The 25,448-nt window shown below is 33.3% G+C and overlaps 1 protein-coding gene across 1 annotated transcript in view; it reads left to right on the forward strand.

Annotated features, from left to right (window-relative positions):
- Nucleotides 1–423: 423 nt before the first annotated feature.
- LOC128995527 (uncharacterized) overlaps nt 424–25,448 on the forward strand; it is a 144,818-nt gene continuing 119,793 nt past the window's right edge. The window contains exons 1-4 of the mRNA XM_054420546.1: nt 424–506; nt 1,810–2,008; nt 2,116–2,270; nt 10,561–10,897. Of these exons, the coding sequence (XP_054276521.1) occupies nt 424–506; nt 1,810–2,008; nt 2,116–2,270; nt 10,561–10,897 (774 nt within the window). The remainder of the gene's footprint in view (nt 507–1,809; nt 2,009–2,115; nt 2,271–10,560; nt 10,898–25,448) is intronic.

Consider the following 25,448-nt stretch of genomic DNA (forward strand, 5'->3'; position numbering starts at 1 on the left):
TATTGCTATGGTAATGTGCTATACTATAGCATACCATAAAAATTAAAAGAACCAAATTGTCATAAACCGTGTCCTCTCCCGTTGCAAACGCAAAGCACGAGTATAACTGCAATAAGCATTTTGCCAACCCCGTACGAAGGACGGGTACTCTGCTAGTTTTGTATACAGGAAGAAGTATACTGTTAATAAAGTAATATCCAATTTATGATGAGTATGTTATAAGGTCTGATTAATTGCAACAGCTGATTAGTAGCTTCAAACCTAAGTTATATCTGAGATATTTTTAATTATATGGTATTGTAAGTGTATACTACCGGTGTTATGGATGTGGGTTTACCAATAGTTATTTGATACAGTATACATTTTTTGATTTATCCACTTACAGATTGACTGAGGGGACTCAACTCGAGGGCTGCTCTGACCATGGTCGTCTTCATTTGGAGAAAGAAAGTAGTCCGACGCAAGAACTTTCCCATCCACCTTCTGCGTGTTTATACACTCAAGAAGTACAGCGTATGATGGGAGCGTGACGACTACGGGCACGATGGGAGGTAAAGAAATAGTCTACAGTGTTTTCTTTTTTTGTGACATGCAGCTTTGTTATACGATTTGACTAGGAACACAACAAAGGTTAAGTTCCTAGTGTTATGAAAGTAGCCAGTTTAAAAAATAATCAGACATATTGAAATCACCCTTTTCAGAAGGTTTGCAACTGTAAAATACAGATTCTCTGCACATGAAATATTTTAGAATCGTGTTAAACTGAAAAAGCGTACTCATTATTACCTATTTTATTCCTACAATTAATCAACTATCATTATATAAGACACTTTAAGTTAAAGCCTCAATCGTGTCAAACTTTAAAATAGGAAAAACTAACATGCCTGCTGACCCAACTATGTTCTATTCTAGTATAAAATAAGTATGACTAGTTTACTAAGACTTAAGTACCGATACCCAATTTTAATTTGTCTCTCAATAAATACATTTTAAACAGTATCCTCTACTGTATTATAGCACAAATACAGGGTGTCCCGGAACTCTCTACCAATATTTTAGGGCATTGATCCTAGGTAAGAAACGTACCTAAATATCATATTTAAATTGTCCGGAAGTCCTTAGTTACTCACACAGCCGCCATTTTGTTTTTTCCAGTTATTAATTTTTTCTAAAGAATAGTTAAACATACGAAATGGAAACTTTGCACAAACATTTATGACAACTAGACAAAGCTACAAAAAATTATGAAGATTTTTCAAATTCATAAAACAAAATGGTGGCCATTTAAAATTTTCTTTCTTAAATAACTCAAAACCGTTGATTTTACAAAAACTTTAAATGACCGCCATTTTGTTTTATGAATTTGAAAAATCGTGATAATTTTTTGGTAGCTTTTTCTAGTTGTCATAAATGTTTGTGCAAAGTTTCCATTTCGTATGTTTAACCATTCTTTAGAAAAAAATTAATAACTGAAAAAAACAAAATGGCGGCTGTGTGAGTAACTAAGGACTTCCGGACAGTTTAAATATGATATTTAGTTATGTTTCTTACCCAGGAGCAATGCCCTGAAATATTGGTAGAGAGTTCCGGGACACCCTATAAAATAAACATAGAGTGAGATAGTTTTGAAAGGGCGTTCTATCATATCTCAAAAGGTTTTCATAATATGTTTAGAACAGTTCCCGGCAGATAATGTAATTCAGAACTCCGGAAAAGTGTATAGCTACTCTCTTAGTATCATTTGTATCTTGATGTAACTGCTGTTTTGAGTTTAAGAAAACTTAAAAAATATGGAACTTTCCTCCGCAGGTCAGGAGTTGGAGTTCGAGATCGGCTGACTGAGCACGATGTCCCTGTACCGCCCGTACGCTCTACTGGTAGTGACGTGCCTGCTGCCGTGGATGTTGTTGTGTGCCGTGCGGAACAAATCACCCCCAACCCTCCCAACACCACCGCCACAACCCTACAAACAACCCCCTGGCAGGTCCTCCACGGCTGGTGTCCATGGGTAAGTAACACAGAACTAACTAAGATGTTGTTGTGGGGCGTGCGGAACAAATCACCCCCAACCCTCCCAACACCACCGCCACAACCCTACAAGCAACCCCCTGGCAGGTCCTCCACGGCTGGTGTCCATGGGTGAGTAACACAGAACTAACTAAGATGTTGTTGTGTGCCGTGTGGAACAAATCACCCCCAACCCTCCCAACACCACCGCCACAACCCTACAAGCAACCCCCTGGCAGGTCCTCCACGGCTGGTGTCCATGGGTGAGTAACACAGAACTTACTATGATGTTGTTGTGTGCCGTGTGGAACAAATCACCCCCAACCCTCCCAACACCACCGCCACAACCCTACAAGCAACCCCCTGGCAGGTCCTCCACGGTTGGCGTCCATGGGTGAGTATCACAGAATTAAATAGGTTGTTTTCCTTGGCTATAGGTTAAGGTGTTTGAAATAAATGACCCTTACATTTTAAACCTAGTAACTAGGATACATCTTTAGGTACAATATTTAAGTATTGAAAGATTGTGTAAAAATATTTTTATTAACTTTCATTCAATATAGGGATTAGGTTGAAGACGTGGTTTGCTAAGCTTTGGGGATTTAAACAAGTATTCTGCAGCCATTTCGGCAGTATAGCGGAATGTTCAAACCATGTTGATTTGATACCAACTGTAGCAAGCTATTGCAAACACTTTTATTAATTAGACCCAGATTAAATCGTACACAATTTCGTAGATACCATTAATCTAATGTCAATCAAAATTTCTAACTTGCTCAGAATAACAAACAGATAAATCGCAAAGCAAGATGTTTAGAAATTCAGCAACATATAGCATTTATTTCATCATATATTAAGCTACAGTGACCCTCTCTAGAAGGGGTTTTGGACTCTGAATGTATTTTATTTAGAAACTCATACTTGTGAATTATACAGGGTGTTAAAAAAAGATGTGGACATAATTTACGTATTGATTCCTTGAGTCAAAATAAAGAGAAAATCAAGAATAATTTTCCTTCCAAAATCACATTGCTAACTGGATATCCGCCATTTTGTATTTTTAACAAAAAAACATTTTTATTTTTGAATTTTTTAACCAATCCTTATATATAATACGTGAAGGCAATTTTTACAAAACACTACTACTCCGTTAATAATGGACGGATTTTTACAAACGACGTGTCAAAATGAAGTATTTTTTGTGTAGACGCCCCCTTTCACCAATTCCTGTAATAAAAGTCCTCGGGCTTCGCCCCACAGGCCATCAAAGTTGGAGTTCCTCCCATAAGATTAAAATGGGGGAATCTAAACATTTAATTGGAAACTTTGTCCCCACTAATTTGAGAAAACGGCTGGGCGTAGAAACTTGGTAGAGATGTCCAAAGAAAGGTCTTGGTCTGTAGATGAGTTATAAAAGAAAAAACTAAGCAAAATCCCTTAGGACTCTGCCCCAGAAGCCTTTAAAGATCCATCCACAGAGTTGTTTACATTTTGACCATGTGAATAATACTTTTTAATGAAACAGCTGTTCATTTTTGAATTGTATTTCAAACAACACACATTTATTGGGAGCTACTAAATTCTACCAAGTAACTATTTGCAATGTTATTTTCTGATTTTAAAATTGATTTTCTTCTTTATCATGTCATGTTTTGCAATATATCGTTCCATTACGAAATCAGTGGAAAATCCTTTTATCACAGCAATTCTTAAATTATTTGTTATTGAACTATCTTATATCTTTTGTACGGGTTGGTATCTACCTTTTTCACCACTTTTTCCTACATTTTATCATATTATTCTACACATATCAAATATTTATGTAGAAATGTCTGCTCTTATCGTGTCTAATAAAATCCAAACATAGAAACTTTGCCTACAATGATACCCATCTTGACAAATTATTTGCACCTGCCTATATTACGAACTTTGGCGCACTGAGTTGGTAACATTATTGAAAATTTCACCACATTTTGGCTGTAGAATATGGTACAAAGAGAAAATACTATTTAAGCAGCTACTGTCATGACGGAAAGGTCATATTCCTTTTAAACTAGATCACATAATCCTTTATAAGATACGTTGATTAACAATATGTAAACGTCAATATATACGTAACAGCCAACTTACAGTATTTTTGCTTTTTGGAAATGTCCCATTGCCATGTCGTTTGCATTATTTGTTGACAATGAAGCCGCAAGACCATATGAACTAGGAGGCTCCTAGCAGTTCAAGAATAAAAGCCAACTTCACTTCAAGTACAGTATTCCACTACACCTAACATTCCGTAGAGACATTATGTTGACAACATTATGTTATTGATAAGGCTGAGACAACTAACTGACATCCCCCATGTCAAGGAATTCCAGTTTTAACAATAACCCCACAATCAATTTCTCAAAACTATGCTAGAGGGTTCATTCATTGGCACAGAAATACGATATGAACTGACGCGACGTGACGAAGGAAAAATAAAATTACACTGTAACGGATATACCTCCCTTTAAAGTTAGAATATGTCTTCCCAAAAAATATTTTCTTTTGAAATAAAATCATATTACACTGATGAAATTACAGAAGTGTTTAACTAGAAAAGATCCACCAATACGATTTTAATACTGTATTTAAAGGTTCTTCCAAAGGAAGATATACGATATAACATACTAATAATAACTCCGATGACGTACGGTATGGGGAATATTTTATTCATTGAATGATCAACCAAATTTGGCAATTAGCGCAATAAATAATATTATTGTTTTTACACTTATTACTCTTTAAACAATGCTAAATGCTCGAAATATGTATATTTAGCCCAATTTATCGCGGTTAGATGAATTAACGTAAGCCTTGAAAGTAACCGTCGATTTCGACGGGTTTCACCTAGTCTTTTTAAAACTTGGTAAGAGACCCATGTTAATTGAAAAATCATCTTGATCCAACTTAAAATTTCAAAATAGCGGCCATCTTAAACTTTTAGACTTAAATTTTTCAAAGATGGCTGATTTTATAAAAAAATGTCAATAATAATTTTATTTGGAATTTTTAATCCCCTACCAAACGATACTAAGTAAAAAAAATATCGAATAAGAAATAGCTGAATCGATCGTCTTATACATCTTATATAATTAAAACTTATAAAAAAGAACATGCAGTTAAATATTGTAACTAAAGATTTACTTGATAATTAAATTTGCCATTGGGGGTGTTTCATTTTTGTCATAGGAAAATTTAAGCAGAAATTCTCGTTGGAGACACTTCGTGTGAAGTTTGAATATTCACTTTATACATGGAACATCAAAGGGGTAATAAATCAGCTGATAGAATCCTACACAACTCCCAGGTGACTTGTATCGATATGGATTATTTTAGTCATTTCTAATTTTTCTGTGTTTGTTTAGAGTAAAGTAAATACATTTGTTCAGATCTATTTTTCGTCTGATTTGTTTTTTCATTTATTAAACTGTTCTCATTTATTTCTCAAATTTGGAAAAGAAAATTAATATTGCTAATAAAATAACAAATTTTTACATGGTCTCTAGTGTAACCATAGAAAATGTTGACTTTTGAAAAAAGACACTTTCAACTCATGTAACTAACTATATTTAAGTCACATTGCACCATCTTTCGAGCAAAGTAGTTCACAATACGTAATTTGTACATATATTGTTTGGCTTTAAAGATTATATCCAACGAAATAGTTCCCTTCTTCTTCCGCTATTATATACAAACCGTTGTTGAAATTATTTATATGCAACACTTCGCTAGTATAAATTCATATTTTATTACTCTACCTTTTGTATTGTTGTATAAATAAAGGTAAAGAGGCGATTTTAAAGCAAAATAATCAGTATAAGGGAGTGATAAATAAAACAAAATATTACGACATGGTAATTTATTTGTTTTTTCGGAAAATTCAGTTGAAAAACTTTTACAATCATCCTAATGTACCGTTAGTTTCCTTGACTTCATCTTATTCTTTTTCTACATAAAGATAAAAATGTATACTTTAACCCCACAACGCATAATGAATTGAAAACAACCGTTTATTCCGTAGTATGACAAAAATATGCAACAATACAATATCGTATGTATATTTTTGAATTTTGTATTTATCGGGGAAATTAACGGACGAATTTTAAAATCAGGATATGTATAGATAAAGTCCTTGACTCCAGCAGATTGTTGTACCCTCGGGGTGAAAAATACAGCCCTGCAACGAATGAGTTAAGTGCAAAACTTTTCGCTGCAAATATTATAACTAAACACTTAAAAAAAAAAAAAATTGTATCTTAAAATTTTTTAAATAAATGAAATAGTAGAAATAAAATGATGAAAGTTGCGTTGTGGTGTAGGAAATTAAAGCATATCCTATATTTTATGTGATGAATAGCCCTCTCACAACCCACCTGCCTACTCAGAGAATTGCCTGTTAATATATTTTGAGCCCGATTCGATCAATCTTGAAATGAAATGTTGAACAATTACCTAAAATAGCCAAGATTCGTAAAATCGAGTTTTATATTTTTAAAATCAAATAATAATGATTTACCCGTAGTAGTCTTTGTTTACAATGGGAAATAGGCGATCATTAAACTACAAAGTAGTAGGAAAATATAACATAAATATTTGTTATGTTTGCTGATGTACTTGGGCTTTGTAGGCTAATTAGTATGAAATGTATTCCTCTTAGTGTCTGTGCAAACATAGTTAATACCTGGGTAGAGGTTCTATGTTGAACGTGTATGGTGTTGTGTGTCATCTTAATTGGAAATTATACAATAGCAAATGAAAAAATCATATTTATTTTATGAACATTTTAGAGATATATATTTCTAACGAGACATAATTTTTCAATGAAATATTGATTAAAAATAGGTAAAAATAACTAATATTTTCTATTTAGGTTATTGAATAGAGTGGTAATAGCAAGTTTTATATTTTAGAATTACATTGTAAGTAATATAAACTTATAAAACAATTGATATTCAAATTTGTTTCAAACGTTTTGTGAGAATTCAGTTTAAATTATGTGCTTGTTCACAAGGGGTATTTCCCATTTTTAAATTTATCTCATATCATACTAATATTATAAATGTGAAAGATGGTGTGTTTGTTTGTACAACAGTGACATTATTACTATGTATTTAAAAAACATTGCTGATTTGCAAGACTTGGACAAAGGCCTTCACGATGGAAGTCTCGAACTCTACTCACTTTTTGTCCTAAGAGATTATGCTCTTGCTGATCGAGGATTTCAGTCAAGGACTACACATTGAATCATTTTTAAGCTTTAAAGTATTTTCCATTACCTTTATAGGAAGTGAAAAGTTACATTAAAAAAAAAATATGATGCATCTAATTATTGGTTATGCTGACTTTATTATAAGTATTTTTTCTAGGAAAGTAGGCTCTAATCTGGGATAGTATTTTACATTAAAGTAGTTAAGGCTATACCCATGGAATACGGCGTTACTTAGATAAAATCCATTGGTGATTTGGTGGCTAGAGCGCAAGACTTCAGTCCCTGAGGTCCCGGCTTCAAATCCCACCAAATCACCAATGGATTTTATCCAAGTGATAATGCCGCATCCTCTAGGTCTAGCCTGAATTAATGAGAAAAATATCCCAGGATCGTGCATAGCGTCTTAGAAAAAAATTGGCGATTTGGTGGGATTTGAACTCGGGACTTCGATGACCAAAGTTTTGCACTCTACTACAACACCTACCTGATAACTTATTTTTAAAATATCACCAAAGTATTCCACAGAAAAGCCTGCCACTGATGTAAAAGTATGACAATCCTAACTCAAACATTTCATCCACTACTTCTCATAATGAATGGGACAACGTTATCAGCAAGTTTATGCACTCTTACACTCTGAAACGGAACTTAACTGAATCAGTGTCTCTCTTACATTTTTACATTGTGAACTCCTTTATCCAAATTAAAATCATTGTTTGCTTTAGTTTGTTCATTTCTGTGGACAGAATTCTTGATTAAGAGTTTGTAATTAAAAACTAATTGGATAGTTTTCTAGAGTTGCAATTCATATTTAATATGAGTAATTGGTCCTTCCTTTTATTAGGTTTCAATCTCATCAAGAGGTTTATATATTTCTTCAAACGACTGTTTGAATTTAATCTAATAAATCATTCAATGTATGTGATTTTAAGAAACACTTTTCATGCAATTTACCACCATCGATATTATTTTTACTAGCATCTTTTGTTAGGACAAAGTATCAAATTACAGGTAAAACTGTTGTTGTTTCAAACTGTTATACTGTTCGTTCTCATGGATATGATTAAATCTTAAAAAAAAACGTACAGTAAAACTTTTGTCTACAACTAGTTCGTGGTTAGTATATCGTTATGTTGTGCTTTGTTGGAAACGGTTCTAAACTACTTATTAACACAGTTCCTAAATTCTAAACTTTCTTTCTTCTTGATGGTCATTTTGAAATTTTTTTTATATTTTGTATAAAATAGCTAGTACGGTATACAATTGATTTTATTCTTTTGATGTATCGTTTTGGTGAAAAAAATACAGTGATTCTAAGAGAACTATTGTATTCTTCTTCGTGGGTTTATTGAAAAAGATATTATGTACAAACAAAGCATAAACGACTAACGATTAGATTTAAAACTAAGACCTCAGGACATTGGATGGTGTAGAACATTTCCTGCCAGAAGGCGATTTTCAAGACTGATTGAACCAATCAGTTCCTGCCCCTGTAATATAATAGCACTCGGTATTTACTTTAATACGTCTCAAACTGTAGCTATAACAATGTTTCCCTGATGGAAACACTAATCGAAGTTGACTACAAGATATTTTAAATTGTTCATCAGTAATATTATAATTTAGAGTCTTTGACTTGTTATATTTAAAGCTATAATCGATCCTCGGAGAAGCGAGCTGGTCTAGTGGTTAGAGCGTGGGACTTCGGTTCCAGAGGTCCCGGGTTTAAATCCCGTCAAATCACCAATGGATTTTATCCATGTGATAATGTCGCAACCCCTAGGTCTAGCCTGAAGGAATGTGAAAAACAATTCCGGACTCGTTTCTAGCGTCCTTGAACAAAAAATATTTCATCCTCACTTCTAAGACAGTGTTTGGAAAAAAAAATTATTCACACTATGTCTAGCGTAAAATAATTTGAATTCGATAAACTATAAGGTTTCAAAACTTAATTCTTAATTCATTTTATAATCATGATCTATATACTTAACAAAAATGTAGGCCTATTGTAGGACTGAATTCACTAGGAAAATATTATATTTACAACGTCAAAAGGAAGGGTAAGAGTATTATCATTTAACATTAAGTGTGTGGTAAAAGCAACATACGTTTTCAAGTAAACAAAACTAATTACTGTAGAAGACATGATGCGGGTATGATACATTACAGTTGAGATAGCGGAGCCTCCGCTAGATGTGTGATGGTAACTTTTATCTCATGCTACATAAATTATATACCAAACGACTACTAGTATTATAAAACACTTTCGTTACAGAAATATTTTATTTGTTGTTGTTATGTTTATTTATTTTAAGGGGTTTCTTAAACATACCAAGTATGATTTTTGTAAAGTGTAAATCATACTGTTAACATAGGGAAATTTAATTTGTTCTAAATTGAATGAACAAGGAGGATTTAGTATTTTCAATCATGACGTTGAGTTTTGTATATTTAATACAGTATTTATACATGTAAATGATTGTGTGTTCAATGCCCTTTAGTGTTTTAGAATATACTGTAAAGCAGCTTAAGTATTAAGCATTGTTGAAGAAAATAATGTGCAAAATTGTGTGAAAGGTTGTGGTAATCAGATGTAGCACTGTAGCCTTATGAAAGCATTGAAAATGAGCATAGTAAAAGAGTACAACGAAATAATATGAGTTATGTTTAGTTTTTTTTACAGCCACTTGATTTTTGAAATCTTTTCAAAAGTATTATATTTTAAACATGACAAAAATATAATTTACTGATTCTAAACAGATCCATTCACACAAGCCGCCAACAACCCGTCTTACCAGTGCCTGATACCTTATCATTGCTCAAAATAACGGATTTTCCCTCATCATCGGACGGTTGTCTATGGTTTTCACGAATAGATTTAATTTTTTTTTAGACCTTAAGTGGTAGAGAAAACTTGCAAGTCCTAAATTTGCCTCTTAAATAATGAAATTTTGTATTTAATTTACTGCAGTGACTCTTGGGGAGCGATCTGGTCTAGTAGTACAGGTTGAGGCTTTATTGCCCAAGGTCCCAGGTTCAGATCACGCCAATCACCAATAGGTTTTATATATGTGATAATGCCGAAACCCTCTAGGGGTAGTCTGAAGTAATGTGTAAAACAGTTGGGCTAGAACTAGCGTCCTAGGATGTGAATGGTCGACATAACAATAAATAAAACCGCACTCTTGGTACACAAGGTTACACATTGCCGACATACTTCCTGATCTACTGCGTTCCTTTCCCTCCTTCCAGTACCTTTTAGATAAAAACTCAAAACCTAAATTAATACAAATTGTCAATTGTTACAGGAAGGGTCCGCCTATCCAGCTCCACCTTGCGGTCGCCTACTCAGTCCAGCACGAGTCCGTTGTGTCCCGCGCGGTCAACCGCACTCTCGCCTCTCTCTCCCCGGAACTGACGGCCGCTGGACTCACTCTGGCCACACTCTATCATCCTCTACCCCCCGGGTTCTCGCCTCCCATGCTGGGCGAGCTGGCCGCAGCCTGGGCCAGACCGAGAGTCGTCGTCGGAGTCCTCGTCTTCGCCCCGGAGGTCCAAGGGATGACTGCGGCCCTCGCTGCCGCCGCGGCGGGCATTCCTGTAGTGTGGGCGACCAGTGAGGTCAACTATGGCTACCTGGAGAGGGTGAGTCACATGTTTGATCAAATCAAGTAGTTTAGTTGGTTAAACAATTAAGTGATAAATAAATTAGCTGTTTGCTATGATACTGCATTGGTTTTAATTAATATTCAACCCAATACACTACTAAACTCTGGTGAGATGGTCTTGAACTTCCTCTATTTTCTTGGCTTCTAACTTTTCACATCACATGGGACGTCTACAGTCACACTAACAATTATAAATTTTACATTTGCTAGGCCCAATACAAAAATACTAATTACTAATTTACAATAATTAAAAGTTGCACCTTTCAGAGTACGTTTAGGAACTCGTGGACGCTGTAAAAGGTTCTGTTCTTCGAAATTTTAAATGCTCGGTTCTAGCTTAAGAGAAACTAAAAGTGAGTTAAACAGTTTATGCAAACGTACAATTTGTGTCCAAAAATATACATTTGTTTAAGGATCGACAAATTGTGTATAAAGTAGAAAAGTAAAGTCAAAAAGATAAAGGTTTTGTTTCCAGAATGATAGAGAGATTGTTCTAGAAAGATGGAGAAATCATGATTTTATAAATTGAAAAACTACTCTCTGTAGGACTGACGCGTTCGTAGAGAAAATATTCCTTACATCCATTCTGTGTACAAATTATAAAAATACAAACATATAAGATAACTCTCTTCAAAATGAATAATTTTAATATGAAACGTTTTGGATTAATTGATTAATAATTTACCAAAATCTCGAATCTCTTTTCTTATAACTCCTCGTGACTAAGTAGATTTCTAACTGAGCTAATGTTCGAATTACGTGCGTTTTCCGTAAATGAGTCCATTGAATGTGGCAAAAATGAATCACATATTTATAATGTGTGGTTACAGCTGGGATCCGGAAAACCGCTTTTGATAACCGACCCGAGACTGTAAATAAATTCCACTTCTGGTTCCTAACTAAACCTAACTAAAGGGTAGCCACTAATCTCTTTATATCATGTGATCGGACTATTTTTCACAGCTTTTTTGTACTTTAAAAAATTTGTCAAGTCATTATTAGTAACATTTTTACTGGAGAATTATGATAAAAAAACTCTCATACGATTTCAATAAGTTGATATACAGTAAATATTTGAAATTAAAAAATTAAAATCTATGTTATTAAAAACTACTTCATTATCTAGATCTTTTAAAATAAAGAACACATTGTAACCAAATTAGTAATTTGACCTAAGGTTTTGACTTTTTTTTGTAATGCTTCTCTTTTTTTAGTGTTTTTTGATTATTTAAACATTATTTTTACATAGTAAAGATTTTTAACTGGAGCAGTTCAGCGTCAGTAATAATTATTACTACTATATCTTACTACATAGACCTACAATGTAAGTCTTGAGTTTTTATTTCTAAGCTCAACCTTTGAATTTATGCTGTTATCACTAACAGGCTTAAAGTATGTCTTTGAATAGGTTAAAGTTTACCAATGGTATCAACTTTTTAATGGACAACATTTTAAGTGGTCCTTGTTCTTTCTTAAGAGTCCTCGGAGGCTAGCGGCCATCTTAAATGATTCCAAACAACTGCTGAAGAGTTTTTTATCTCCCGAAAATATTTTTTCAAACACCAAACCGATTATAATTTAAATATCTAAGGGGAGATTATAAATGTTCTTTGTAGTTTTGAATTGTTCTCCAAGGGAGTCCATGGAAGCAACGGCCATCTTGGATTTGCCTGCTATAAGAGCATTGTTAATTTTGTTTATATCAAACAGCCGCTGAAGAGTTATTTAACATCCTAAATATATTTCAAACATCAGAGTGATTTTAATGTAAATATCTAGCATACTGTGGGATTAGAGATTTTCTTTGTAGTTCTTTAACTGTTTTACGAGTTAAACGTCTAGACTCCAAGGACTCTCAACTTTCATATTTTGTTATGGTGATTTTACATTATTAACATTGATTTACATTGATAACTTATTAGTTTCATTGATTAAGTTAGTACATTGATCTAATCTGAAAATGTAGATTATAGAGTAAAATTTAATGTAACGATCGACGATTAGACTATACATTTCATCGTTACGATCAGTACCAAACCCAGACAATAAATACTAATCGACGAGAAAAATCATAAACCTTTTCCAATGTTCGAAAATTTGAATGATCTATACGATTTTTTTTTTTAAGAAAATTGAATTTTGCGATGGTATATTTATTTGGTGTTAATAAGATGTCAATTATATGTTTTAAAATTAATTTATCCGTCTTAAAGTGATCTTTTTGGATATAGTGATACGCATGGTGATAATAAAGAACACTGTTAACACAAATATTCATATGGATGGACCAAAATATCACATATTGTGCCTTACTCATGGCTCAAACAGTACGAAATACTACCCAAACACTTAAAGAAATATTACGGGTATGAAAGCAATTTGCATTAAATAAGTCACTGATGTAAAGATCAAAACCATCTGGGCCAATTGATTTGGCACCAGCAAGTTTTTAATTGGCTTGAAAATTCCAATATAATAACATTTTCATCAGTTTGATCAATCCATTACATCGTTTTCAACATGCAATAATGGAAATGTTGTTTATGTAATGCAACCTTAATGAATTTGAAATTGGTTTGTGTTTACCGTATTTGTAATGGTTTGATTATATTCATGGCTAAAAAGAATATACAAGCAAATCCTAAGAACTAGATTCAGCTAACGTCAAATGTACACAAATTCATAAAAAGGTTTGAAATTTAAAATTTAAAATTAGGCTTGCATTTATACTTTAAGTTTACTTTGACCCCTTAACTTAGGTTTTATTCCTGAACTAATTAGGCTACTAAAATGTATGTCACATTACGATTTCATGAACAAATTCGTTTATTTAAACAAATAATTTACATTTTACAGCATTTATTGTTTAAAATACTTTAAGAGGGGTTTAACTTGCACAGTAAACTAAAAGATGGTTATTTACATATTTAACATATACCCCAGTAAAAATTTTTATTTTACAAAGAAACCCAATATATAGCACAGAATGGATTAAATAATAGATATATTATTTGTTTGGTAGCCATATTTTTAAACAACCTCCAAAATATTGAATGAATTACATAGCAAAATGCGAAACCAAATCTCGCTATTGAAACTACTGCTTTTTATGTAGTCTTAGCGCTTAAATAATACACTAAAGTCTTTGGAGGAGATATATTATACATGGAGGGTTAACTAAGTTTCAGTAGGGTAGGTCGGGGATGGCCACCACTCATTGCGGTTAGCCTTATAATTACAACTCACAGGGCCCAACCCAACCTTAAATCGTCCTCCATTTTGGGTCGGAAAACTTTAAAATCGATTTACATCTCAAACCTTCATTAAAATACATTTACTTTTTTGCAGACACCACTGGAGTATTCGTAAACTTGAAACCCCCATAATTTTACAAGACTAGTTATTAAACTCGAACATGCAAAGGGTTCAACCATTGGTTATCATCAGTGAAAGAAAATAATTAGAATTTACGATTTAGAGATTTAGATTGTAAAGTTAATGGATCTCAAATTAATACTTAAGCTAAGTCGTATTGAATAATAATCTTCAACTCTGTAAAAATATTACTTCTAAAGGATTAGGGTTAAGATGTTTATTCCCTAAGTATGACTGGATTACCTTTGTTTTCGTTGCGTATAATACAGTATAAATAATTTTTTTTTACTTAAAATTGTCCTTTTGTTTAACTCTTTTTAACATTCGATATGAATGTTACTAGGTCATAGCTAAAAGATATTAGCCCTTTAACTGAAGGGGTGCTATGTAATAGGGGCACTTCACGTAAACCCTACTAAGAGACATTTCTTATGTTCTAACTCCATAAAGGAACCTAAGGAGGGCTCCAGCCAATTAGGTCGCCATATCATAACATGGCTAGCAACATTGGTAATTATAAAACTCTAATCCTATCTTAAAGGATTAAAACCACTTTACCAGTCCATAAGCTTAAATTATTTTTGTCGAGGACCCAAAGCCCTATCTCGGGATTGTTTTTCACATTACTTCAAGATTAAGGCTAGACGTAGGGGTTGTGGCATTATCAATGAGATAAAATCAATAATTGGTGATTGGCAGAATTTGAACCCGAGACCTCAGAGACCGAAGTCCTGCACTCTTCCGCTAACCCAAATATTATTAATGTTATCTTTAAAGTTACGAATGTACGCTGAACATTCCACTGACTTTAATACAAACTCATAATTTAAGATTTATAATTCATTGGCCAAATTCAAATACTATTTTATAACATAGTTAATGTCATCAGTGTTATTGTCTTATCTTATAAGTAAAATCTCTCAACAGAGTCAAGCAAAGTTAATAAAACTGAGAAATAAACCCAGTGTGCAAAAATACTTATACAATCACCAAAAGTTATATTAACTTATATTTCAAATACATATAACTGAAATACATAACATTTTTTAATTGATAATTTTTACCTGCTTCTTTCATTGCACAGTTTTTTTTTTAGATTTAGCGTAATCAAATAGTGGTGAAAAATATAGGGCAGTTTCATATTGTCCAGATTAAAAAAGATTAAACCATACTTTTGTCAAGACATGAGTTATTTTTATCATTGGGACAGCATGGTTATAAATTACCTTCGGTTTATGGGTTTCTGCTGAAACTAGACAAAGAAGTAGAACAAGGGGGATCCTTTAAGGTAATTTATCTTGGGTAAGGGTTGGGGCAACCTCAATTCAGAGTCTAGATCGTAGTTGATGATTAGTGAACATGTGTGGTGCACCTTACTTACACCCTCCTGCTTGGTGTTCTATATAACATGTGAACACTATATAAGTAAGTGTGCTACTATAAAATGCAAAGTATAAACTATGCATTTTTATACTAAATTTGATATTCTCTGTATGGACCTGTAGCCGATTTGTTAGTTATAGCTGAATGAGTTCTTCAATGACTGTGTTGTTGACTTTTTTGTTAGCCTCTCTAGGGGTTTCACATTATTTGGGTTGATTAGGTTTTTTTTTCTACGTCAGTGTCATTTACAAGAAATTGACTTGGAAATAAAGTTTTAATGGATGTGCCGGGAATCGAACCCATCCCTCCCGAACTGAAGTCCGAGACGCTAACCACTAGGCTAGCAACACACCCAATGGTTATTCGTTGATAGGTTGATAGAAATATGGAAAGGATGGGCAAAGCTGTGTAGCCCTATTGTATCTTCTGCTCAGGCACACCGACGACACAGTACACACCCTTTTCCGCTGCACGCGTTGGGAAAGGCCCCTCCTGGAGGCTCTATACAGTGTATGACTGCTGTCGGTGGACATGGTCATCCCAATGATAGCGGAGAGTGAGGAAAACTGGCCATTTGTGTCAAATTTCGTCCAGGGTATTCTCCGCGCTAAGAAGCTTGACCTTAATCGAGATGCGGTCTAGGGTCTAGGTAATAAAAGAAATGCCAGAAACAGTGGGAGCCCTAGGGCTTAGGTCACATGTTGGTCTTACTTGATGAAATGTGACTCAATGCCAGGTATGTGTCCAATAGAGTAGAGGAGTTTTTAGTGAGTAGTCAGTTCCTCTCAGGAGTATCACACTACAGGCTGGCCACATGTGTGCGTAAAAGCATTTTTCACCACACTATGATGTTTTTGGCTGTATTACATACGTTAATTGGTGGCTGAAAGTTACGTTTTGCTGGCCATGCCAGCTGTCATCGAAATTTGGGGACCGAGCAGGTTTTTACAGGCCGGGGCCGCAAAATCAGCTGTCCGCTTACTTACTTAAAACATGAATGCATTTTAAATACACAATCAAAATCCATAGCATTGCAATAGAATTGTGTTATTGTCGCCGTTGCCTAGCAACTATTTATTTTTATTTTTGCTGATTCCTCAAATTATTTCTTTACATAACCTTAAAGTTGTAGTTGTGTTGACTATCAGTGTGCATTATTATAGTGGTGAATAGTGGTAATAGGGTATAGTGTGGTGAAAAATAGCGTTCGTACCACGGGCCGAAATGGTTTTGCAGCTCTCGATCGATTTAAGTTCTCGACTTCGTCTCGAACTTAAAAACTATCTCGAGCCGGCAAAACCTCATTTTCGGCCCTAGGTACGAAATATACTATTCCCTACTCAGCCTTAAAAACCAACAATGGTGCAATCGATGCATATTAGTGTATGCATTTAGTGATGTATATGTAGTGCTACTGATAAATTATAATTTTTTACTTTGGAAATTTATGGTGGCACTCGAATGTGTGCGATTATAGATTTTTACTGGATGTTGAGGTCTGCATAGAGTTCCTTGTATAATAATTTGATAATAGTGTCCAATAGATTATTTATTAAAAAAACTCAACTAAAACCCTTTTTTAATGATTTCTAAAATTATTAACGGTTTTAGTATGGTAACCATTTTAACATTTTAAACCTACTTTGAGGTAAACGTATATGAAAACTAGCTTTTTACATTAAAAGTGTAGTAAGAGCGTTTTTACATCACGCAGCTGAATGTTGTGTAACGAACGAGCGAAGCGAGTTGCATAATTCACCTTAGGTAAAACCATTCAACACATTTTGTCATCTTACAACGTAGTATTCGACAGCTTCTGATCAGATTTTAGTTGTAATTTATCACAACTATCGGTGGTTCACAGTGCTACATGAACGTCGCAAGCCATTAATTGAATGCGAAGCTTAGGAAGAGTAATGGTTGGACGTTTGAAACACTAATGGCTAATGGTTGGCTGAGAGGACCGCTCTAAAGCAAGGGAGAGCGCTTTGTTTTTGAAACGGAAAAATGGATCAATGAATTAAGCCACTGAATCGCATCAAGAACCTTCTTTGACGTGTCTAGTTGGGTTTCATCCAATTATGTGGAAAATCGTAAATATTAAAAGCAAATACCCCCACCGCAGAAAACCTGCCGTCTAAGCAAATTTCCATTTGCCTAAATTAATTTTCAATTAAATGTATTTAATGAACATTAGGTTTTATGATTACTTATTCTTGCTGCTACAGGGAGGGAAAAAGTGTGTTTTTTTTAGTAAAATATTAATAACTTAGTTAAACAAAATGTTACCAAGTTTGACCAAATTATATCCATATACAAGCAAACTACAACATTTTACAATATTCTCCATTAAAATTACATGGGAATGTTAAAATGACAGTTTTTTTTTATTTTCTCCATTACCAATAATTGTACAAAAACACTTTGATATAATAAATTATTTGTTTTCTTAAGCTTTTTAATAAGGTCTGGAGATAAATTGGGAAATTCTCTGTTTAGAGGGTCAAAAATTTGAAAACCAATGTTTACCCACATAGAACCCCGTTCCCATGGACCGATCATGCTGGTTCGCGAACCCATTCAAGTTTATCCCGCCTTACACTTTCAAACCAAATTTCATCACAATCAAACAAACATTATTTAAGTTATCGTGTTCACGGACATATATAAATTTAACGAATTGTGTTTTTGGCCTCTGGGGACATCGAAATGAAAACGTAAATCGATCCCGGGCCTAGGTCTTACCATGCCACCAACGTTAATAGCTACCTATAGCAAAATTCGCTAAAAACGCACCTAGAAAAAGTATGAAAACATTTTACTTGGACCAACGTTTGTGTGAAATGCAAACAAAATAACAAATATAATTGTGATATTAATCTACATTTTCCTAACCTGCCTAAAGTTTTTTTTATCTACTTTTGTTATATTTTATTTTATCAAATATAACCGATGTGGAAACAAGCAGCATAGGCTGTAATGACACTCAAGTTTAATTTGTAATCCCTTCTCAAGTTTCTTTATAGCTTCATTACAATTAATTTATAAAAAAGGTTTTATGATTGGAAATAAATTACTTCAAATTCTTCATCATCATGCTTTATGGTGGAATGGCCCCTGGATCGTCTCTATTAACCATAGTGGTTTCCTTGTTACCGTCCAAAACGATGCTTTGTAGTTTGCTATGACAAGGGATCATTTTGGATAGCAACAAGGTATTATAAACAACAAACTGTAATCATGTTTTAGTTTAATTTTAATTTTGTTTACCAACAATCATGTAACCCAAAAAAAAACTGGTTTTAATAGTTTTAAGCATGATTAAAGTTTGAATATTGTCCTTTTTCACAAGGAGACAGACCTACTAGATGAACATTAATTAAAATACAATTTTTGAGTATAAGAAGACATCCCTTCTAGACCAGCTGTCGCCAATTTTTTACTAAGAATTAATGTAGTTGTGTGAGCCAGTCACAGATTGCGCTAGTATCTAAAACTCTATTTTGTACCTTAACTTTTGTTACTGACATAGTTGCTCGGTCATAACAGTTGCTATAGCTCATAATAAAACATTCAATCAGTTTGACTTGGTAAAAACCATCGTGCATTTGGCAGAAATCAGTCATTTAGATCAGCGCAATCTGTAGGTGGCTCACATGAACTAAGACAAATTTGATTAAAAACCTGGTGACAACTTTAACATGGGGATGGAATGTCTAAAAGGTATAAGCCAGTACTGAAGTGGTTGGACATCTAGATATTGCTTAAAGCAAAACTCCCTTTGCAGATCAACTGGGAGTCGTGTCAGAAACACAAGAATATAAGGCTAAAATCAGAGGCTATTGTCAAGTCCATAAACATCGTCTGACTTCCTTTAATGTCCGTAACTCAGCAAAAAACTATACAAACTTCTATAGAAAAACTGATCTATGAATTGTTCAAAAAAGAATTGAGATTCCTGTAGTAACGCACGACGATAAGTTTTGAGCAACGTACGACAACCATGCGATAAAAATTATTCATAAAAACTAATGATAAATTTGACATTTATTCCTGCCAATACAATATTTCTCAACATTAATATCACGCATTTTTTCTGTAATGACATAGCAAAATAAAACAATCTCAATCCAGGTTATAAAATTAAAAATTGAATTAAAATATGGCATTCAGGTTTAACTAAACATGTTGGTATATTTATTATACAATTATTTATTTTACTAACTATAAGAGGCTGTAGGAAACCTAAGGTTTATAGATGTAACTTCAAGGCCACAATTTTATAAAAAATTAAATTTCGCACCAGCAATAAATGATTAAAATGATATTTGAATTTCCAGAGAAGAGTTGTCCAAACTTTATTGGCCGGGTGTCACCAAGTTATAATTGGCTTTCATTTATCTAACAACACCTTCATCTCAGCACTTCACCCAATCAATCACACAAGTGATTATGCCAACGTGTTTGCTGACGTAGCTAATGATAGTCATTAAGCAACTCAAGCGTGCTATTGTTTTGTAAGTGATTTCATGCAATTGAAAGGGTTTTAAAGCCTTTAAAAATAATTTAGGTTTTTTGGAAAGGTACTCTTTCTCATTTTAAGGGAAATTTAATCCTGAAAATGTAACTGAAACTAAAAAAACATTTTTACTTGAGATGTAAAACTTTATCAAAAATGTGCTTACACTTTCCTTGGTGTGTTATATAGACGATTCTTTATAAATATATGGAATATGCCTTTCATCTAAAAAGTTCCACTAAAGTATTGCTTTCATAAATTGTTACGATGTTACCATGCACTTGCATCCATACGTATATGGCACGAAATGAACACAGAATATCACGCAACTGCAACAGTTAAAAATGCTTTTAAGAGTCCTTGAAGCCTTCATAAACTAATTAAAATACCCCCACCGCAGCAAACCTGCAGACTAAGCGAATTTCCATTAACCTGATTGGATTTACACTAAAATGCCTCCATAAAAATAGCACATTTATTTCCTATATAAATAGAATGACTTAGTTTAACGAGTATTTAGGTTTGCTGCAACAGGGAGGGTAAAAATGATTTTTTTATAAAATGATAAAAGTTTAGTAAGAAATAAAAGTATTTTCCAAAATCTATCAAAATATGTTCATAAACAAGCAAACTACAACAGTTGACTTATTCTCCATAAGAATAACATGGGAATTTTAAAATTACAATTTTTTTGAATTTTCTCCGTTACAATTAGGCGCATAATAACGCTTCAATATACTAAATTATTTGTTTTTTTAAGCTCTACAAAATGGTTAGTAGTGGTGAACTACCGGTATGACCCCACTTTAGGCACGTTTTTCCCATGTTATTCTTATGGGGATCATTTTTTAGCCACCAAATCCAAAAATCCTGATCTTCGCCTGTACACCCCAATATAAATGTTCAATACCATTGTATAACTTCATTATTATTTCAAATCCACATGCATTCACAAGTATATTCTCAAAATCATCAACTTGACAGTGCGAGGTTTGTATGCAAACTTGGACGCGCCTGTGGCCGGGAGCGCGACCGGTCCTCTCGCCATTAGCAGTGTCAAGCGAGGAAGTGTCCATACCACTGCAATTAATTATACAGACAGACCAGTCCCAGGTGTTCCATTCAATGTCGAGAGGGGGGGTATTGAAAGAGAGAGAGAACGTGGCGTGGGAGTGAGAGAGAGAGAGAATGCGGCGCGGGAATGAGTGGCGCTGTCTAGACAGGCGCGCGGCGTCGGACATATTGACAGTGATTGATGTGATGACAGGTGACAGGTGTCAAATTAAATTTGTACTTTCATATTTTAATTTTCTCCAGAAATTGTTAAAATAAATTTTACAAATACACTGCAATTGTTAAAAATTATTTTATGAATTGTACAGAATTCACTTGCTGGGAATTATATAAAAAGGCGGGGAAAACCGGTTCCTTCAGTCAGTCCCCTTCCGTCGCAGCCAGCGCAGCCATTTTGATCTCTCTCCTCTGGTAAGTTTTTTTTCACATGCGGGGCTGGGCTAGTGGAAGGCGTCGGCACCGTGGACCTGTCTAGACATCCTACGCTGCCACGCCCCTGTCTCGGTAGCGAATAGAATGTCTGAGACTGGTCTGTCTGTATAATTAATTGCAGTGGTATGGACACTTCCTCGCTTGCTCGTGCGGAAATGACTTAGTTAGGTGACTGCCTGTCTGTGTATTTATTATTTGAAACTTAGAGAGAGTATTTTTCAAAAGACTTGTGACAGTGAAACTTAAACATTAAAGTCCTAATTTTTGAACTTAGAAAAATTGTACAGGATTTTTCTTTAAAACTTATTATTTTATTATTATTATTTTATTATTTTTATTATTATTTTTAAAACATTATTTTTCTCTAATGACACTTTGTCATTTTTGTATAACTTCCACTATGTTAAAATATAACAAGTCCTGATTTTTATACAATTAGCTGAATTTCACTCATTAAGGTAACACAGGTAACATAGGTAGTTTTCTCTATAGCACACGATGTATAAATGTAGACTCAGCATTCTGAATTGCTAAAAAGTATTTTTATTTAACAAATTTAATTTTTGATTTAGTTTTGATTTTGAAAATTGCAATTATAAAATCTTATTGTATAAAATTGTTTTGAATATTAACATTTAAAATTCTGATTTAAATTATTATTTCTCACTAATTGAAATTGTTAAAATGTAATTTCAACTATATAGAAGATGCCAACCTAGTTTTTTGTTACATATATAAAATGAAGGCTACATGTCAACACTGCTCTGTGTCATTCTCCACCAAAAGTAACCTGATTCGCCACTACAATTTGATACATCAAATCAAGGTAAAACTGTGTAAAGTTTGTAATTTAATCTGTGATAGTAACATAGCTCTAAAATCTCATATATTAATAACTCACAAGACTTGTAGTTTCTGTAAAAGAAATGTTGTTGGTCATTTTAAAAGACATGTACATTCTTGCAACAAATGTCCATATACAATGATTAAATTTGTTGGTGAATCGATTAAAACTAAACTTAAAAATACTCTTCACTCTTGTCCTCTGCCGATAAAATGGACTTTAGTAAGGAGAATCAAATTAATAAAATATTCTGTGGATCAAAATGGAAAATTAGTTAATGAGAAAGAATGTATTGCAGATTTTAGAAGCATTACCACCTTAACTATTGAGAAGAGAGATTTAAAGCCTCAAATTGACAATGCTCTTTTAAAGATTGATGCATCTATACACAAATATCAAGCCCAAGGCAGTGGATGGATTTATGACCATACTAAATATTGGCAGTTACATGTTTACAAGTATAAGCCCTTAACTCCAAAATCATACATTCCCACACCAGAGAGTATTAAATTGACAAAAGCAGTTTTAAATATAAAAAATTTGGATAATAAATGCTTTCTTTGGTCAATTTTAGCAGCTTTATATCCAAGGAATGCTAATGATCATGCTGAAAGGGTCTCTAACTATGTACCCTACGTAAGTCAGTTAAATATGACAAATATAAAATATCCCGTAAAAATATCTGATATAGATAAATTCGAAAGACAGAATAATATAAGTGTTAATGTATTTGGAGTTGAAGACCAGAAATGTATATATCCATTAAGAACAACCAAACTAAATAGAAATACTCACATAGATTTATTATTATTACAAGAAGGTCGTAAATCACATTACTGTTTAATTCGTGATTTTAATATGTTAATGTTCCACTCTACAAAAGATGACCATAAGAAGCATTTTTGCAAATTTTGTTTACAACATTTTTACACTAATGATATATTGGAACGTCATGCAACATATTGTAAAAACTTTGATGCCCAACGAGTGGAAATGTCTAAACAAGATACATTACAATTTAAAAATTATAAATATCAACTTAAAGCCCCATTTGTGATTTATGCAGATTTTTAATGCTTTATAAACTCTAACAACCATACTCCATCTGGATTTGCATTTGTTGTAGTAAGAGATTCTAAGATAATATCTGAAGAGTTGTATAGTGGTGCAAATGTTATGGATGTGTTTTTCAAAAGGTTGTTTGAGACTTATGACTTCATTAAAAGTCAAATGTCGATATATATTCCCCTTGTAATAACTCCAGAGCAAGAGGCATCTTTCCAAAACTCAACACATTGTTACATTTGTGAAAAACCCCTATATTTTGATAGGGTGAGAGATCATTGCCATTCCTCTGGGCAATACCGTGGAGCTGCCCACAATGATTGTAATTTAAACTATAAAGTAACAAAGAAAATCCCAGTATTCTTCCATAACTTAAAAAATTACGATGGTCATTTAATAATGCAACACTTAGGAAAATTTAATAATTGTAAATTAAATTGCATAGCCAAAGATATGGAAAAATATATATCATTCTCAGTTGATGATTTAGTATTTTTAGATTCCTATAACTTTCTGTCCCTTCCATTATATAAATTGGCTTCCAATTTAAACACATTTAGATTCATACAAAATCCACTACTACAACGCAAAGGTGTATTTCCCTATGAATATATGACGGGACCAGATAAGTTTGCAGAGTATCTCCCTCCTATAGAAGCATTTTACAGTACTCTAACTAAAGAACATATCTCTCCCAATGAATATGAACATGCTAAAAATGTCTGGACACATTTTAATATAAATAATTTACAAGAATATCATGATTTATATCTTAAAACAGACGTATTGCTACTGGCTGATGTCTTTGAGACATTTAGAGACCTGTGTTTAAAAGATTACAAACTTGACCCCGTACATATGTATTCACTTCCTGGACTTACGTGGGAGGCCTGTCTTAGAATGACTGGTATAAAATTACAACTATTTCAAGATATTGACATGCATTTGTTCATAGAAAGTGCGATTAGAGGAGGAGTCAGTATGATTTCTACACGTTACGCTAAAGCCAATAATAGATATATGGGCGAACACTATGACCCCAATCAAGAGAGTGTGTATTTAATATATTTAGATTGTAACTCGCTATACTCCACAGCTATGTGTGAGCCACTACCTGTGGATGGATTTCGTTGGACTAATGAGATAGACTACAAAATATACAAAAATAATCAAAATGATGAGTTTGGATACATTTTAGAAGTTGATTTAAAATATGATAAAAGCTTACATGATTTACATAATGACTATCCATTAGCACCAGAGAAAATAAATGGCAAATTAATACCTAATTTAAATGACAAAACTAAATATATTTTACATTACAAAGCATTACAAAAATATGAGGAATTGGGTTTGATTGTTACAAAATACCACAGAATTTTAAAATTTAGACAATCAAAATGGCTTGCGCCCTATATTAATTTTAATATTGAAAAACGAAAATGGGCTAAAAATGATTTTGAAAAAGACTTTTACAAATTATTAAATAATAGTCTCTTTGGTCGAACAATTATGAATCAACGAAAGTTTCGTGACATACATCTCAAGGATGAGTCACTATTAACAAAATATGTCACTAATCCAAGGTTTGACTGTAGCAAAAAGTTTGATAACAATTTACATGCTATACATTTAAATAAATTAGTTGTAAAGTTTAATAAACCAATATATTTGGGAATGACCATTTTGGATATTAGTAAAGTAATAATGTATGATTTCCACTATAATTATATGTCAAAATTTAAGAATAAAAGATTTCTAATGACAGATACAGATTCTTTAATGTATGCTATAGTTACAGAGGACTTTTACAAGGAAATAGAATGTGACTTACAC

Source organism: Macrosteles quadrilineatus, unplaced genomic scaffold (assembly GCF_028750875.1).
Source record: "Macrosteles quadrilineatus isolate MER2022 unplaced genomic scaffold, UCM_ALF_1.0 Scaffold_5__1_contigs__length_97177068, whole genome shotgun sequence".
NCBI lineage: Eukaryota > Metazoa > Arthropoda > Insecta > Hemiptera > Cicadellidae > Macrosteles > Macrosteles quadrilineatus.